The 18,976-nt window shown below is 42.9% G+C and overlaps 1 protein-coding gene across 1 annotated transcript in view; it reads right to left on the bottom strand.

Moving 5' to 3' along the window:
• Window positions 1-18,976, bottom strand: part of MLXIPL (MLX interacting protein like) — a 257,673-nt gene that overhangs the window by 15,442 nt on the left and 223,255 nt on the right. Inside the window, exon 15 of the mRNA XM_073616573.1 lies at window positions 13,532-13,655. Coding sequence (XP_073472674.1) covers window positions 13,532-13,655 — 124 coding nt within the window. The remainder of the gene's footprint in view (window positions 1-13,531; window positions 13,656-18,976) is intronic.

Here is an 18,976-nt window from a genome sequence, read left to right as displayed (position 1 = left end):
TGCCGCCACTGCCCATCGACGTCACGTCACCAGCGGTGGAAGTGCGCCGCGCCTTCTGGCGCCGCCGCACCCTTCACGCTGTGGTTGCTATGCTCGCAGGCTCGGTGGGTGGGTCTCAGCGGCCGCCGACCATTGGTCGGCCTCTTGCCCTGGCTCCACCCACTTTTGGGCCATGCGGACGTGACGTTGGCGGGCCTCCTCCGCGGCGGCGCCTATATATGGGCGTCCTGTTCACCTGGGGCGGTGCGGCGCTCGAGGTACACTACAGCTACACTTTAGCATAGTGGTGTTCGCTCCACACCACCCTGTCACACAGGTAAGGCCACTCCTTACCCTGTTTTGCGCACGTCACCCTCTAACTTTCCCATTCCTCTTTCCCCCACTCCATTCCTCACTCTACCCATTCATTCACTCACCCTTACATCACGCTCACTTTCCTTCTTTCCCCCCTTCCCTTCCCTCCCCCCCTTACCTTCACTCTGCCCACCTTCCTCTTCCCCCCCCCCCCCGCTGCACACACACTCCCTGCATTATCACTCATCTTCCACTCTCAACTCTAGGGTGCCTCGTGGCTCTGCATCGCCCTGGGGGGGATTGCCTGTTTTGGTCGCCGCGGCGGGGGGGCCCGCCTCAGCTCCCGACCTGGCACTAGTCCCGGATGGTTGCCGTACCTGGCCATTCACCATTTACCCACAATTTCCGTGAGTACTATTCAATTTTTGGGGGATTTTTTAGCCCTCTGTACCCATTGTTACCTTGGCCCTTGATATTATTATCATTTTTTTTCCAGAAACATGACATGTCTGCTCCTGATGAGTGGTCTTGAACCACGAAACGCGTCGAGCTACCGGTTGCCACTTACTGTCCCAACCCATGCTATACAGAGTTTTACCCCCTAACAGGAATTTGAGGCCAGCTATCAGGCAGGCATTACCTTGTTATAACTATTTACGCATTCTGACACCTGGTGATCCCTGGTCTATCTTCAATAATATTGCTTATACCCATGTTATTACCCATGTTATCTGTATACCTTTTATATCCTTGATAACTATACTAATGGTCCTTATGTTGATCTCTGGTTATCATTTCTAACATTTTACCAAGTGTTATATTTTTATTGTCTGATACCATTGTTTGTATGAACATGCAAATAAAGAATTTTATTGACCCACCGTTTGTGTCGGCTTGCAAACCATTGGCTTCATATAAAGTCCCACCTCCTCCTCCCTCACCCACTGGCCTTTGCTTGCGGGTTTTCTAGATATTGTGTGATAGGGATGGAAACGTGCGACCTCTACCCGGCGCAGTTTCATACAAAGTCCCACTTCCCCTCCCCCTTGCTGTTGTTTATATGAATAGGGATGGAAGCCCATGGTTTGCTCCACTGCTCTATCTTGATATTACCAATGATGGTTATCATCCTGCCCCTATTGATTCCTTGGTAGCCTCACCTGTGTTTACCTTTGTGTCATTTTTACCAGTTTTAATCCTACATGCCATGTTTCTTATCCTGTCACTAGGTTTTATCAATATTATGGTCAACCCTTCCCGATGGTGGTCCAACCCAATTGTGGGTGGGTGGCTGTGGCTGGCCGGTGGGCCGTCCGGCCTTTGCCTGCCCGGGAGCTGCGATGGGCACTGCCGGCCTTGGGGCCCCCCCCCTTCCTCCCTCGCCCGCCTCCCTTGGCGGGCTTGTGTGTGGGGGCGGGGCTTGCCGCCACTGCCCATCGACGTCACGTCACCAGCGGTGGACGTGCGCCGCGCCTTCTGGCGCCGCCGCGCCCTTCACGCTGTGGTTGCTATGCTCGCAGGCTCGGTGGGTGGGTCTCAGCGGCCGCCGACCATTGGTCGGCCTCTTGCCCTGGCTCCACCCACTTTTGGCCATGCGGACGTGACGTTGGCGGGCCTCCTCGCGGCGGCGCCTATATATGGGCGTCCTGTTCACCTGGGGCGGTGCGGCGCTCGAGGTACACTACAGCTACACTTTAGCATAGTGGTGTTCGCTCCACACCACCCTGTCACACAGGTAAGGCCACTCCTTACCCTGTTTTGCGCACGTCACCCTCTAACTTTCCCATTCCTCTTTCCCCCACTCCATTCCTCACTCTACCCATTCATTCACTCACCCTTACATCACGCTCACTTTCCTTCTTTCCCCCCCGTCCCTTCCCTCCCCCCCTTACCTTCACTCTGCCCACCTTCCTCTTTCCCCCCCCCCCCCGCTGCACACACACTCCCTGCATTATCACTCATCTTCCACTCTCAACTCTAGGGTGCCTCGTGGCTCTGCATCGCCCTGGGGGGGATTGCCTGTTTTGGTCGCCGCGGCGGGGGGGCCCGCCTCAGCTCCCGACCTGGCACTAGTCCCGGATGGTTGCCGTACCTGGCCATTCACCATTTACCCACAATTTCCGTGAGTACTATTCAATTTTTGGGGGATTTTTTAGCCCTCTGTACCCATTGTTACCTTGGCCCTTGATATTATTATCATTTTTTTTCCAGAAACATGACATGTCTGCTCCTGATGAGTGGTCTTGAACCACGAAACGCGTCTAGCTACCGGTTGCCACTTACTGTCCCAACCCATGCTATACAGAGTTTTACCCCCTAACAGGAATTTGAGGCCAGCTATCAGGCAGGCATTACCTTGTTATAACTATTTACGCATTCTGACACCTGGTGATCCCTGGTCTATCTTCAATAATATTGCTTATACCCATGTTATTACCCATGTTATCTGTATACCTTTTATATCCTTGATAACTATACTAATGGTCCTTATGTTGATCTCTGGTTATCATTTCTAACATTTTACCAAGTGTTATATTTTTATTGTCTGATACCATTGTTTGTATGAACATGCAAATAAAGAATTTTATTGACCCACCGTTTGTGTCGGCTTGCAAACCATTGGCTTCATATAAAGTCCCACCTCCTCCTCCCTCACCCACTGGCCTTTGCTTGCGGGTTTTCTAGATATTGTGTGATAGGGATGGAAACGTGCGACCTCTACCCGGCGCAGTTTCATACAAAGTCCCACTTCCCCTCCCCCTTGCTGTTGTTTATATGAATAGGGATGGAATCCCATGGTTTGCTCCACTGCTCTATCTTGATATTACCAATGATGGTTATCATCCTGCCCCTATTGATTCCTTGGTAGCCTCACCTGTGTTTACCTTTGTGTCATTTTTACCAGTTTTAATCCTACATGCCATGTTTCTTATCCTGTCACTAGGTTTTATCAATATTATGGTCAACCCTTCCCGATGGTGGTCCAACCCAATTGTGGGTGGGTGGCTGTGGCTGGCCGGTGGGCCGTCCGGCCTTTGCCTGCCCAGGAGCTGCGATGGGCACTGCCGGCCTTGGGGCCCCCCCCCCTTCCTCCCTCGCCCGCCTCCCTTGGCGGGCTTGTGTGTGGGGGCGGGGCTTGCCGCCACTGCCCATCGACGTCACGTCACCAGCGGTGGACGTGCGCCGCGCCTTCTGGCGCCGCCGCGCCCTTCACGCTGTGGTTGCTATGCTCGCAGGCTCGGTGGGTGGGTCTCAGCGGCCGCCGACCATTGGTCGGCCTCTTGCCCTGGCTCCACCCACTTTTGGCCATGCGGACGTGACGTTGGCGGGCCTCCTCGCGGCGGCGCCTATATATGGGCGTCCTGTTCACCTGGGGCGGTGCGGCGCTCGAGGTACACTACAGCTACACTTTAGCATAGTGGTGTTCGCTCCACACCACCCTGTCACACAGGTAAGGCCACTCCTTACCCTGTTTTGCGCACGTCACCCTCTAACTTTCCCATTCCTCTTTCCCCCACTCCATTCCTCACTCTACCCATTCATTCACTCACCCTTACATCACGCTCACTTTCCTTCTTTCCCCCCCTCCCTTCCCTCCCCCCCTTACCTTCACTCTGCCCACCTTCCTCTCCCCCCCCCCCCCCCCCCGCTGCACACACACTCCCTGCATTATCACTCATCTTCCACTCTCAACTCTAGGGTGCCTCGTGGCTCTGCATCGCCCTGGGGGGGATTGCCTGTTTTGGTCGCCGCGGCGGGGGGGCCCGCCTCAGCTCCCGACCTGGCACTAGTCCCGGATGGTTGCCGTACCTGGCCATTCACCATTTACCCACAATTTCCGTGAGTACTATTCAATTTTTGGGGGATTTTTTAGCCCTCTGTACCCATTGTTACCTTGGGCCTTGATATTATTATCATTTTTTTTCCAGAAACATGACATGTCTGCTCCTGATGAGTGGTCTTGAACCACGAAACGCGTCGAGCTACCGGTTGCCACTTACTGTCCCAACCCATGCTATACAGAGTTTTACCCCCTAACAGGAATTTGAGGCCAGCTATCAGGCAGGCATTACCTTGTTATAACTATTTACGCATTCTGACACCTGGTGATCCCTGGTCTATCTTCAATAATATTGCTTATACCCATGTTATTACCCATGTTATCTGTATACCTTTTATATCCTTGATAACTATACTAATGGTCCTTATGTTGATCTCTGGTTATCATTTCTAACATTTTACCAAGTGTTATATTTTTATTGTCTGATACCATTGTTTGTATGAACATGCAAATAAAGAATTTTATTGACCCACCGTTTGTGTCGGCTTGCAAACCATTGGCTTCATATAAAGTCCCACCTCCTCCTCCCTCACCCACTGGCCTTTGCTTGCGGGTTTTCTAGATCCAGAATCTAAAAATGGATCGAAATCTTGAGACCAGGATCTGAAAATAGATCCAGAATCTAAAAATAGATCGAACAGTTAAAACCAGGATCTAAAAGTAGATTGAACAGACCAGAATCTAAAAATAGATTTATTTATTACTTGCATAGTGCTGTCATTTTACGCAGTACAGTATATTCACATCAGTCCCTGCGCTCAAGGAGCTTACAATCTAAAGATTCCTAACTCACATTCATCCAATTTAGACAGGAGCCAATAACCTACCAGCATGTCTTTGGAGTGTGGGAGGAAACTGAGTACCCAGAGGTAGCCCACGCGGGCACAGGGAGAACATGCAAACTACAGGCAGGTAGTGCCGTGGTTGGAATTCAAACCGATGACCCTGGTGTTGCTACGATGGAGCGCGAACCATTTAGCCACTGTGCTGCTCACACTCGAACAGCTGAGACCAGGATCTAAAAATAGATCGAGCAGTTGAGAGCAGGAGCTTTTAAAAATAGATCAAACAGTTAAGACCAGGATCTAAAAATAGATTGAACAGTTGAAGCAGGATCTATAAATAGACTCAGGATCTAAAAAATAGTTTGAATAGTTGAAACGGGATATATAAATAGACTTTGGATCTAAAAATAGATCAAACAGTTGAAGCAGGATCTACAAATAGACTCAGGATCTAAAAATAGATCGAACAGTTGAGACCAGGATCTAAAAATAGATCGAACAGTTGAGACCAGGATCTAAAAATAGATCGAACAGTTGAGACCAGGATCTTTTAAAAAAAGATCGAACAGTTAAGACCAGGATCTAAAAATAGATTGAACAGTTGAAGCAGGATCTATAAATAGACTCAGGATCTAAAAGATAGTTTGAACAGTTGAAACAGGATCTATAAATAGACTTAGGATCTAAAAATAGATCGAACAGTTGAAGCAGGATTTATAAATAGACTCAGGATCTAAAAATAGATCGAACAGTTGAGACCAGGATCTAAAAATAGATCACACAGTTAAAGCAGGATCTATAAATAGACTCAGGACCTAAAAATAGTTGAACAGTTGAAACAGGATCTATAAATAGACTCAGGATCTAAAAATAGATCGAACAGTTGAGACCAGGATCTAAAAATAGACTCAGGATCTAAAAATAGATGGAACAGTTGAGACCAGGATCTAAAAATAGATGGAACAGTTGAGACCAGGATCTAAAAATGGATCGAACAGGTGAGTCCAGGATCTAAAAATAGATTGCACAGTTGAAGCAGGATCTATAAATAGACCCAGGACCTAAAAATAGATCAAACAGTTGAAACAGGCTCTATAAATAGACTCAAGATCTAAAAATAGATTGAACAGTTGAGACAAGGATCTAAACACAGATCGAGGATCTAAAAATAGATTGAACAGTTGAAGCAGGATCTATAAATAGACTCAGGACCTAAAAATAGATCTAACAGTTTAAACAGGATCTATAAATAGACTCAGGATCTAAAAATAGATCAAACAGTTGAGACCAGAATCTAAAAATACATTGAACAGTTGAGACCAGCATCTAAAAATAAACTCAGGATTGAAAAATAGATCAAACAGTTGAGACCGGGATCTAAAAATAGATTGAACAGTTGAAGCGGGATTTATAAATAGACTCAGGATCTAAAAATAGATCGAACAGTTGAGACCAGGATCAAAAAATAGATTGAACAGTTGAGACAAGGATTTAAAAATAGATTGAACAGCTGAAGCAAGATCTATAAATAGACTCAGGACCTAAAAATAGATCTAATGCTCTTTTTTTTCCTTCTGTGATTCTATCTGCAATGCTGTGGGCTGATGTCTGAGTACCTGTCAGTGTGATCATCTTTAGCCTGACCCTGCAGTCTTTGATGTCCCATCTTGATAAAAGGTCTCTGATCCATTGGTCATGGTCCGAAGCAGTATTAACAAACAGCCTTCTTTGATCCTCTGTAACGGGGGATCATGAGTTTCTGGTAAGCGGCCAGTCTGATTTCACGGTGGTGGAACAAGCACGCTTCTTTTTTTTCTCACAGCAAGAACCTATGTTTTTTTGGAACTTTTATAAGATACTTTTATATCACTTGGGTGATTTATTTTTATACATGGACTTTTAATTATCACCTTTGTACGTTTAATGTTTGGATTGATTACTAATTTGATATGTGTTGTGTATACCCTAAAGGGGAACTTTTCACTTGGTTCTAAATATTTGGTTTAGTGATGATGTACAGTATATGATCACCAATCTTTTCTAGCACGATTCACCCCCTTTTTTTTCTTATTTAATTTCACTGTGTCTGTGTTGCATAGATGAATCGCAGCTATAATTGTTATTGTTTATGTATTTCACTGTAGCGCAGTTATCCCCCCATTTTTCTTATAAAATTTTCCGACAACAAAATCCGTTGTTGGAATTTCCGATCGTGTGTACACAAATCTGATGCACAAAGTGCCACGCATGCTCAGAATAAATAAAGAGATGAAAGCTATTGGCTACTGCTCCGTTTATAGTCTCGACGTACGTGTTTTACATCACCGTGTTCAGAATGATCGGATTTTCAGACAACTTTGTGTGACCGTGTGTATGCAAAACAAGTTTGAACCAGCATCGGTTGGAAAAAATCCTAGGATTTTGTTGTCAGAATGTCTGATCAATGTCCGACCTTGTGTACGGGGCATTACAGTTTAAACAGGATCTATAAATAGACTCAGGATCTAAAAATAGATGGAACAGTTGAGACCAGGATCTAAAAATAGACCCAGAATCTAAAAATAGATCGGACAGTTGAGACCAGGATCTAAAAATAGATCGAACAGTTGAGACCAGGAACTAAAAATAGATCCAGGATCTAAAAACAGATCGAACAGTTAAGACCAGGATCTAAAAATAGCTCCTGGATCTAAAAATAGATCGAACAGTTGAGACCAGGATCTAAAAACAGATCGAACAGTTGAGACCGGGATCTAAAAATAGATTGAACAGTTGAAGCAGGATCTATAAATAGACTCAGGATCTAAAAATAGATCGAACAGTTGAGACCAGGATCTAAAAATAGATTGAACAGTTGAAGCAGGATCTAAAAATAGATCCAGGATCTAAAAACAGATCGAACAGTTAAGACCAGGATCTAAAAATAGCTCCTGGATCTAAAAACAGATAGAACAGTTGAGACCAGGATCTAAAAGTAGATCGAACAGTTGAGACCAGGATCTATAAATAGACTCAGGATCGAAAAATAGATCGAAGAGTTGAGACGGGGATCTAAAAATAGATTGACCAGTTGAAGCAGGATCTATAAATAGACTCAGGACCTAAAATAGATCTAACAGTTTCAACAGGATCTATAAATAGACTCAGGATCTAAAAATAGATGGAACAGTTGAGACGGGGATCTAAAAATAGATGGAACAGTTGAGACGGGGATCTAAAAATAGATTGAACAGTTGAAGCACGATCTATAAATAGACTCAGGACCTAAAAATTGATCTAACAGTTTCAACAGGATCTATAAATAGACTCAGGATCTAAAAATAGATGGAACAGTTGAGACCGGGATCTAAAATTAGATTGAACAGTTGAAGCAGGATCTATAAATAGACTCAGGATCTAAAAGATAGTTTGAACAGTTGAAACAGGATCTATATATAGACTTAGGATCTAAAAATAGGTCGAACAGTTGAAGCAGGATTTATAAATAGACTCAGGATCTAAAAATAGATCGAACAGTTGAGACCAGGATCTAAAAATAGATCGCACAGTTGAAGCAGGATCTATAAATAGACCCAGGACCTAAAAATAGATCAAACAGTTGAAACAGGCTCTATAAATAGACTCGAGATCTAAAAATAGATCGAACAGTTGAGACAAGGATCTAAACACAGATCGAGAATCTAAAAATAGATTGAACAGTTGAAGCAGGATCTATAAATAGACTCAGGACCTAAAAATAGATCTAACAGTTTAAACAGGATCTATAAATAGACTCAGGATCTAAAAATAGATCAAACAGTTGAGACCAGAATCTAAAAATAGATTGAACAGTTGAGACCAGGATCTAAAAATAAACTCAGGACTGAAAAATAGATCAAACAGTTGAGACCGGGATCTAAAAATAGATTGAACAGTTGAAGCGGGATCTATAAATAGACTCAGGATCTAAAAATAGATCGAACAGTTGAGACCAGGATCAAAAAATAGATTGAACAGTTGAGACAAGGATTTAAAAATAATTTGAACAGCTAAAGCAAGATCTATAAATAGACTCAGGACCTAAAAATAGATCTAATGCTCTGTACACACGGTCGGATTTTCCGACGGAAAATGTGTGATAGGACCTTGTTTTCGGAAATTCCGACCGTGTGTGGGCTCCATCACACATTTTCCATCGGATTTTCCAACACACAAAGTTTGAGAGCAGGCTATAAAATTTTCCTAGAAAAGATTGGTGATCATATACATCATCACTAAACCAAATATTTAGAACTAAGTGAAAAGTTCCCCTTTAGGGTATACACAACACATATCAAATTAGTAATCAATCCAAAAATTAAACGTACAAAGGTGATAATTAAAAGTCCATGTATAAAAATAAATCACCCAAGTGATATAAAAGTATCTTAAAAAAGTTCCAAAAAACATAGGTTCTTGCTGTGAGAAAAAAAAGAAGCGTGCTTGTTCCACCACCGTGAAATCAGACTGGCCGCTTACCAGAAACTCATGATCCCCCGTTACAGAGGATCAGAGAAGGCTGTTTGTTAATACAGCTTCGGACCTCGACCAATGGATCAGAGACCTTATATCAAGATGGGACATCAAAGACTGCAGGGTCAGGCTAAAGATGATCACACTGACAAGTACTCAGACATCAGCCCACAGCATTGCAGATGGAATCATAGAAGGAAAAAAAGGGCTCCATATAGTGTAAGATCATTGACTTTATTGGATAAGTAAAAGGTTAAACTCACATGTTAGTAGACAATAGTAGGCATGTAGTGTAGTCTGGAGGGCAGGCGGGAAGCTCACAGACAGCCCGTCCTACTGGAAATAACAGCAGCAATGGGAGGTGACGAGAACACGTCGCTCTGCCCTAAACAGCGTTTCGTGATAGAGTCACATCATCCAGGGGCACCCTGGATGATGTGACGTGTTCTCGTCACCTCCCATTGCTGCTGTTATTTCCAGTAGGACGGGCTGTCTGTGAGCTTCCGGCCGGCGCTCCAGACTACACTACATGCCTACTATTGTCTACTAACATGTGAGTTTAACCTTTTGCTTATCCAAGTCAATGATGTTACACTATATGGAGCCCTTTTTTTTTCCTTCTGTGATTCCATCTGCAATGCTGTGGGCTGATGTCTGAGTACCTGTCAGTGTGATCAACTTAAGCCTGACCCTGCAGTCTTTGATGTCCCATCTTGATATAAGGTCTCTGATCCATTGGTCGTGGTCCAAAGCAGTATTAACAAACAGCCTTCTCTGATCCTCTGTAACGGGGGATCATGAGTTTCTGGTAAGCGGCCAGTCTGATTTCACGGTGGTGGAACAAGTACGCTTCTTTTTTTTCTCACAGCAAGAACCTATGTTTTTTGGAACTTTTTTAAGATACTTTTATATCACTTGGGTGATTTATTTTTATACATGGACTTTTAATTATCACCTTTGTAGGTTTAATTTTTGGATTGATTACTAATTTGATATGTGTTGTGTATACCCTAAAGGAGAACTTTTCACTTAGTTCTAAATATTTGGTTTAGTGATGATGTATATGATCACCAATCTTTTCTAGCACGATTCACCCCCCTTTTTTTTCTTATTTAATTTCACTGTGTCTGTGTTGCATAGATGAATCGCAGCTATAATTGTTATTGTTTATGTATTTCACTGTAGCGCAGTTATCCCCCCATTTTTCTTATAAAATTTTCCGACAACAAAATCCGTTGTTGGAATTTCTGATCGTGTGTACACAAATCTGACGCACAAAGTGCCACGCATGCTCAGAATAAATAAAGAGATGAAAGCTATTGGCTACTGCTCCGTCTATAGTCTCGACGTGCGTGTTTTACGTCACCGTGTTCAGAATGATCGGATTTTCAGACAACTTTGTGTGACCGTGTGTATGCAAAACAAGTTTGAACCAACATCCGTTGGAAAAAATCCTAGGATTTTGTTGTCAGAATGTCCGATCAATGTCCGACCTTGTGTACGGGGCATTACAGTTTAAACAGGATCTATAAATAGACTCAGGATCTAAAAATAGATGGAACAGTTGAGACCAGGATCTAAAAATAGACCCAGAATCTAAAAATAGATCGGACAGTTGAGACCAGGATCTAAAAATAGATCCAGGATCTAAAAACAGATCGAACAGTTAAGACCAGGATCTAAAAATAGCTCCTGGATCTAAAAATAGATCGAACAGTTGAGACCAGGATCTAAAAACAGATCGAACAGTTGAGACCGGGATCTAAAAATAGATTGAACAGTTGAAGCAGGATCTATAAATAGACTCAGGATCTAAAAATAGATCGAACAGTTGAGACCAGGATCTAAAAATAGATTGAACAGTTGAAGCAGGATCTAAAAATAGATCCAGGATCTAAAAACAGATCGAACAATTAAGACCAGGATCTAAAAATAGCTCCTGGATCTAAAAACAGATAGAACAGTTGAGACCAGGATCTAAAAGTAGATCGAACAGTTGAGACCAGGATCTATAAATAGACTCAGGATCGAAAAATAGATCGAACAGTTGAGACGGGGATCTAAAAATAGATTGACCAGTTGAAGCAGGATCTATAAATAGACTCAGGACCTAAAATAGATCTAACAGTTTCAACAGGATCTATAAATAGACTCAGGATCTAAAAATAGATGGAACAGTTGAGACCAGGATCTAAAAATAGATGGAACAGTTGAGACGGGGATCTAAAAATAGATTGAACAGTTGAAGCACGATCTATAAATAGACTCAGGACCTAAAAATAGATCTAACAGTTTCAACAGGATCTATAAATAGACTCAGGATCTAAAAATAGATGGAACAGTTGAGACCGGGATCTAAAAATAGATTGAACAGTTGAAGCAAGATCTATAAATAGACCCAGAATCTAAAAATAGATCGGACAGTTGAGACCAGGATCTAAAAATAGATCCAGGATCTAAAAATAGATCGAACAGTTGGGACCAGGATCTAAAAATAGATCGAACAGTTGAGACTAGGATTTAAAAAATAGATCCAGAATCAAAAAATAGATTGAACAGTTAAAACCAGGATCTAAAAAAAGGTGGTAGGGTTGAAACTAGGACTTAAGGATTTAAAAACAGATCCAGGATCTAAAAATAGATTTTCTTATTACTTATATAGTGCTGTCATTTTATGCAGTGCTTTACACATATACAGTATATTGTATATTCACATCAGTACCAGCTCTCAAGGAGCTTACAATGTAAAGGTCCCTAACTCACATTCATACACATATTAGGGTCAATTTAAACAGGAGCCAATAACCTACCAGCATGTCTTTGGAGTGTGGGAGGAAACCGAGTACCCAGAGGTAGCCCACGCAGGCACAGGGAGAACATACAAAATACAGGCAGGTAGTGCCATGGTTGGAATTCAAACCGATGACCCTAGCGCTGCTATGGGGAAGCACTAACCACTTAGACAGTGTGCTGCTCACACTTGAACAGTTGAGACCAGGATCTAAAAATAGATCGAACAGTTGAGACCGGGATAAAAAAATAGATCGAACAGTTGAAACAGGATCTATAAATAGACACAGGATCTAAAAATAGATCTAACAGTTCATGTCAGATTTTTTTCATTCAGCACAATGGGTTGAACGGAAAAAAAATGTATTGTGTGTATCAGGCCGGGGTTCAACACAGTTCATTCCTTCAACACAGTCAGTGTTGATGGGGGAGTTCCTCCTGCGGAACTATTGTATTCTGACAGCGGAAGATTTCCCTGCCGTCACAATACAATGATCACTGCCGGCAGCTATAGCTGCTGTCAGTGGACGAACAAAATAAAACAAAAAACAAACTGGTTGTACTGAAGTAGATCAACTTAAGCACAACCGGCCTGTCCATACATGGATCGAAATTCAGCCAGTTTTTGCTAAACCTCCCCAATTTCGATTCGACGATGGCTGGCTTTAGTTGCTAGTTAAATTACGATAATTTCATTTTCCTAAATGGTGATGTACTGGGAGCCTATGCAATTGCTGGTCAATGTGTTCACTGTTCCACTACGTGTATAATCTTACTATATGCTCAGTCACACACACTGGAGGTTGCACAGCCTAGAGTTATATGACCAAATCCTGTAGTCCCTCCTAGAAGCACTGTGAGTAACCTCCTAAATTTGGCTGCAATATATATATCATGGAAACTCAGAGAAAGGTAGGTAGATTTTGATTTCAGCACAGTTGTAGTGTTCTATGAATATCATTAGCAGTACACTGACAATCCCCATTGTGATATATTTGGTAGACCCAAAACACAAACTCTAAGGCTGGGTTCACAATAGTGCGAATTGGATGTGGGTTTCCCTGCATCCAATTCGCATACCAGGAGTTTGTGACCGGCTCTCTATGGAGCCGGTTCACAAATCTTCGCAGTGGCTCTGGTGCGATTTGCACAGGAGTCCTGTGCGTCTTTTGGTCCATTTCAGGTCCAAAATCAGCCCAAAATTCGGGCTGAAATCGGGCCTGAATTGATTAATGGAGATGCACTGGACTCCTGCTGTGAGCCCCTCCGTGCTGTAGTGTGAACCCAGCCTAACTGCGTATTAGCAGCTCCACTATACGTTGAAGGATACCAGCCAAAACTTCCAATTCTGCAGCGTCCTGCTCTGGACATAATTCTGAAACATTTGTTGCATATGCTGGAAATGCTGGTGCGTGACAGGAACGCCTGAGGCTGGCAGCTGCTGCTGGCAAAGGCTGTTAAATAAACACACAGAACATTATTCGACTTTTTATATATAAATGATAAGGCACACTCACACTGCAAGTTGTGTGAAAAAATAAATAAAAAATGTATCTGTTCAGCTGTGAACAACACTGTGCTGGCTCCATGTGAAAATGGATGGCTTACTGCAAAGCATAATAATAAAGAACACTCCACTTTTGGTAAAAAAAAAGAAAAAAAAAAACTCCAGGTATTAACACTGCTTGTATTTAAGAAAAACATTTTTTTTTAAAATACAAGCAGTGTAAGAACCTTAATTTGGCTTGTTATCAACCTCTTACAATCTACTGTACAGTCTGTACAGAAGAGCCCAAAGAGGGAGGCAAAGACAACACAAGGAGCCACTCAGGGGTGCTGCAGTACAAGAAGCACAGATGGAGAGAGAGGAGTGAGCTCATCAGTTTGTTGCTTATCCTTTCACTTTCCATTCACAGGAAAGAAAGCTGTAAGTGAAAGTAAAAAAGCAGCAGAGAAAGATCACAGACAGGGCTGTGCTGTGCAGCAGAGCAGTGTAAACCTCAGGACTGGATAGACAGAAATACAACTCCTTTGGCAGGTTAAAGATGCAGGTTTTTTTTTCAGCTAGTACATGCCAGTACTCTGTACAGGCACGTCCACTAAAGTTGGTGGCCCCACCAGCAAGCACGGGTCCTAGCCAGGGCAGATGTCATGTCACTCAGGGATGGTGGCGGTGTTTGCCCCTTTTAGTTAGAATGTGCCCCTTTCAGACCTTCTGTCAGCATGGACCCACAGTGACAGACAACTCAGCCAATCACTGCCATTACATGTAAACAAAGAGCCAGGGCAGAGTAACACTTAAAGTGGTTGTAAAGTCAGAAGGTTTTTTATCTTAATGCATTCTATGCATTAAGATAAGCCTTCTGTGTTCAGCCCCCCTCATACTTACCTGAACCCATCTCTATCCAGCGATGTTGCACGAGAGTGTTGGCTATGCAGGACTCCCCTCCTTATTGGCTGAGACAGCAGCAAAGCGCCATTGGCTCCCTCTGCTGTCAATCAAACTCAGTGAGCCAATGAGGAGATTGAGGGGGTGGGCCGCAGCTCTATGTCTGAATGGACACAGGGAGCTGCAGCTTGGCTCGGGTGCCCCCATAGCAAGCGGCTTGCTGTGGGGGCACTCAACAGGAGGGAGGGGCCAGGAGCACCAAAGAGGGACCCAAGAAGAATTTCGTTTTATAACCATTCCCATTCAAGAGGAGTCAACTTAGTGATTACATTCACCCTGAATGGGACTGTTGGAAAATCTGAATTGATTAGCGCATGCAGCCAATTGGCTGCAGTGCTATTCTAGCAATGAAGTCCTGATATTAGAATACAATAGGCATGGTATGGAGGAAGGAAGCCATTTTTGTTTGTTAATCAGCTGGCTGGCTAATAAAAAAACAAAAAACAAATCATCTATGGCCAGCTTTATACTACTTCCTTCCTTTGTCTGGCTCTGATTGATGACATCATTCAATGCAGGGGCCAGCAAAGGAAATGAGTTGTGTACACACAGGAACGGACAGCTGCCAGAGCGCTTTACCTCTCTGGTAGCTGTTCGTTCCCGACTGTGGTAGGGGGCAGTGTGGTAAGCGATTCAGCGTATCACACACAGCTCCCTTTCTTTTTTTTACAAACTTTATTTGAAGTGTACAAATGTCGATGTACAGCAGCATAATGCAATGCTGTACAGTGCCATGCAATTCTGTACGGTGAGAATGTGTGGGGTAAATCCGCGCAGTGGCTAGGCGTTTTTAAAAGTATATAGGGCTGCTGCCTCTACGAATACAATGCCACCTAGGTGGAGTGTATTGGAAAGTGTGTGGAAAGCAGGAGTAGGTATGGCGCTGCCCTAATGGGGTTAGAAGGATTTATTTCAATAGTGAACAATTCCTCTGTATATTACCTGGTATATACAATTCTGTGAATCTTAGGTATTACTTATAAATGGTAAACTTTAAAAATTATAAACAAATTCAAGTTCCTATGTGTGCCAAAAATGATAACGTGGATATTTTGGTCTTAACCTGTGATTGATACAAGGTTGTGGATTACCTCATTATAGTAAAGGTGAAATTCCAAAATGAAGTGCCACAATTATTTCATTAACTGGATTCAAAATGACAAAGTGCATTGTGCAAAAAGAAAATAGTGCTGGTATTACAATAAAGTGACTAGTGCTAAATCATACAAAAGATCAAGTATAAAAAGGTGACTGATGTGCTTAAAACCAGTATTGTTGGAAAGGAAAAGTTCCATTGGTTCCCGGCGGGATTACGGACGTCTTGCAGCACCTCTAGCCAAGCTGTTTACGACATCTTTTCTCATGCTCGTTCTTTCTTTGTAAATGTGAGTACAATATTTTACTAGTCATAATAAAGTTTCCTATACGGTTTTACGCTATGGGCATCCCTCCTTTTTTTTCACATGTAATACGTTAAAACAACATGTAAAGCACAGATTGGAGACATCTACGATTGCTATACAGTGGCAAATACTGTGACTGCCTGCACCCCTGCAGGGGGAAGAAAATCGGGTGAGTGCAAGCAGTATCAGAGCATGCTGATAAGGCACTATTAAAGAGCCAGAACCTGGATAAGAAGTTTTCCTACAACAATTTGTTTCCTAGAGAGTGAATATCCCAGAATCACTAAAAGAACTTTTTTCATGACCAATGGAACTTTTCCTATCCAACAATACTGGTTTTAAGCACATCAGTCACCTTTTTATACTTGATCTTTTGTATGATTTAGCACTAGTCACTTTATTGTAATACCAGCACTATTTTCTTTTTGCACAATGCACTTTGTCATTTTGAATCCAGTTAATGAAATAATTGTGGCACTTCATTTTGGAATTTCACCTTTAGTGCCGGTTCACACAGGGGCGACTTGTCAGGCGACCTAGCCGCCTGACAAGTCGCCTCCCGTTCTGTACAATGGAACCGTTCTAATAGGAGCGACGCAAGTCGCTCCGACTTAGAAAAAGGTTCCTGTACTACTTTGGGGGCGACTTGCATAGACTTCTATACAGAAGTCGTTTTGCAAGTCGCCGTGGCAGTCATGTGCAGGTCGCCTCGGTGAGGCGACCTGCAAGTCGTGCCGCCCCTGTGTGAACCGGGGCTTACTATAATGAGGTAATCCACAACCTTGTATCAATCACAGGTTAAGACCTAAAATATCCACGTTATCATTTTTGGCACACATAGAAACTTGAATTTGTTTATAATTTTTAAAGTTTACCATTTATAAGTAATACCTAAGATTCACAGAATTATATATACCAGGTAATATACAGAGGAATTGTTCACTATCGAAATAAATCCTTGTAACCCCATTAGGGCAGCGCCATACCTACTCCTGCTTTCCACACAATTCTGTACGGTGCACTTCAATAAAATGCAGCATGCCTGCATTTTATCGCAGCACGCTGCAGCACAGCTCTGTACTGCGTTGCAGTGTGCATGGGATCCTTGCAGCGACAGGTATTTTACAATGCAGTAAGATGCCAGTCACTACACTGTGGGGTTGATTTACTAAAACTGGACAGTGCAAAATCTGGTGCAGCTGTGCATGGTAGCCAATCAGCTCCCTAACTTCAGCTTGTTCAATTAAGCTTTGGCAAAAAAATAACTGGAAGCTGATTGGTTTCTATAAAGAGCTGCACCAGATTTGGCACTCTCCAGTTTTAGTAAATCAATCCCTTATTTGTGAATATACCCTAAGTGTTCCTCTGCCCGGTCTTTTATTACATGTGACTGCATGGCTTACTATACAAGCCATTATGTAGAATGATGGTATTATACAATACACAGCATGTCCTTTTCATTTTAATTTGAGTGGTTTTGTAAAATTCAGCTTTGTTACCTTGTGAACATTCCACTATGATATGATTGTCATTTTGCTGCCATAACTATCTTCATTTTTAGCAATGAGAGCTGAAAACAACAATCATATTTCTGAAAATCATGATTATGGCAAAAAATATACATTATAGCTTAGTAAGGCCCGGCTATACACAGAGCGAATTTCCTTGCAGGAAAGAAAATGGCTTGTTTCCCCCCATCAACACAGACTGTTGATACGGGAATCCCTCCTACTGGGCCATTGTCTTTTCCCGGCAGGGAAGCCATCCCCACCGGGAGAAGACAGTGATTATCGCTAGCGGCTATAGCAGCTGCTAGTGATAATCGCAAGAGAATCCCGCAGGCTGGTTGTACCCAAGTTGATCAATCGATCAACTTGATAAATTCAGCCTGCCCATTAACTGTTCGAATCTCGGCCAGTTCCTGCTGAACCGGCCAAGATTCAAACCATGCATGGTCGGCCTAAATTTAACCTAGTATGGGTAGAGAATGTTTTCCTGAAATCTCACTGCCCGCTCCTGTGGGCCATACAACTAAAATGATGGTGGGGATGGAAGGGTCATCCATGCCAACTGAAAATGTCTGAAAGGGGTGATGGTCATCTTATGTGTATTGGTCATTTTACCTCTGTCAAAACTCAACAGATGGTGGAGAAGACAGCGAGAACCAGAACAAATCTGTTCTGAGCTGCTATGACTGTCTACTTCTACTTAGACAATAAGGTTGATTTATTAAAGGAGTAGAGATAGATGGTTTTCACTTTGCAAATCGATTGGGTATTCAAGTGGACAGAGCTTCACTGTATTCATTAACCTCCCTGGTGGTATTCCCTAGTCTGGCTCGGGGTGGAATTTCAGAACCAAAAGCGGTAACCCCGAGCCAGACTCTGGATCGCATCGCAGAATCCAGGAAGAGCTTACTTACCTTGTCCCCAGGATCCTGCGATGTCTCCCTGTAGTGTGAGCGGCTCGTCCTCCACTCGATTCATCACGGAGCGATCTCCGTTCCCTGCGAGCGCTAATTTCAAAAAGTGAAACACACACTATACATACAGTATACTGTAGTCTTACAGATTACAATACTGTATCAATTTATTTCACATCCCTTTTGTCCCTAGTGGTTTGCACAATGCTCTGCATGCAGTTTTATATTATAAATACTGTTCTTTCTGCCTGGAAACTGGAGATTGTCCATAGCAACCAAAACCGTCCATTTACATGAAAAGTGGTTTTAGACCAGCTAGAAAACAGCGATAATAAATTAGAATCACTTGCAGAATTGAGTGATAGTGATTTGTGGGGAGATCCGTCATCAAACATTGAAAGTAATGACAGTGACAATTCTGCTGAGCAAATTTCAGTGTTTTTGATTTGATTACATTATTGAATAATTTTATTATATTATTATTTGGTATAATTATTTATA

The sequence above is a fragment of the Aquarana catesbeiana genome, linkage group LG02 (genome assembly GCF_042186555.1).
Source record: "Aquarana catesbeiana isolate 2022-GZ linkage group LG02, ASM4218655v1, whole genome shotgun sequence".
In the NCBI taxonomy this organism is placed as follows: domain Eukaryota; kingdom Metazoa; phylum Chordata; class Amphibia; order Anura; family Ranidae; genus Aquarana; species Aquarana catesbeiana.
The sequence above is the reverse complement of the archived record's forward strand: the minus strand, read 5'-3'. Positions and strand labels throughout refer to the sequence as shown.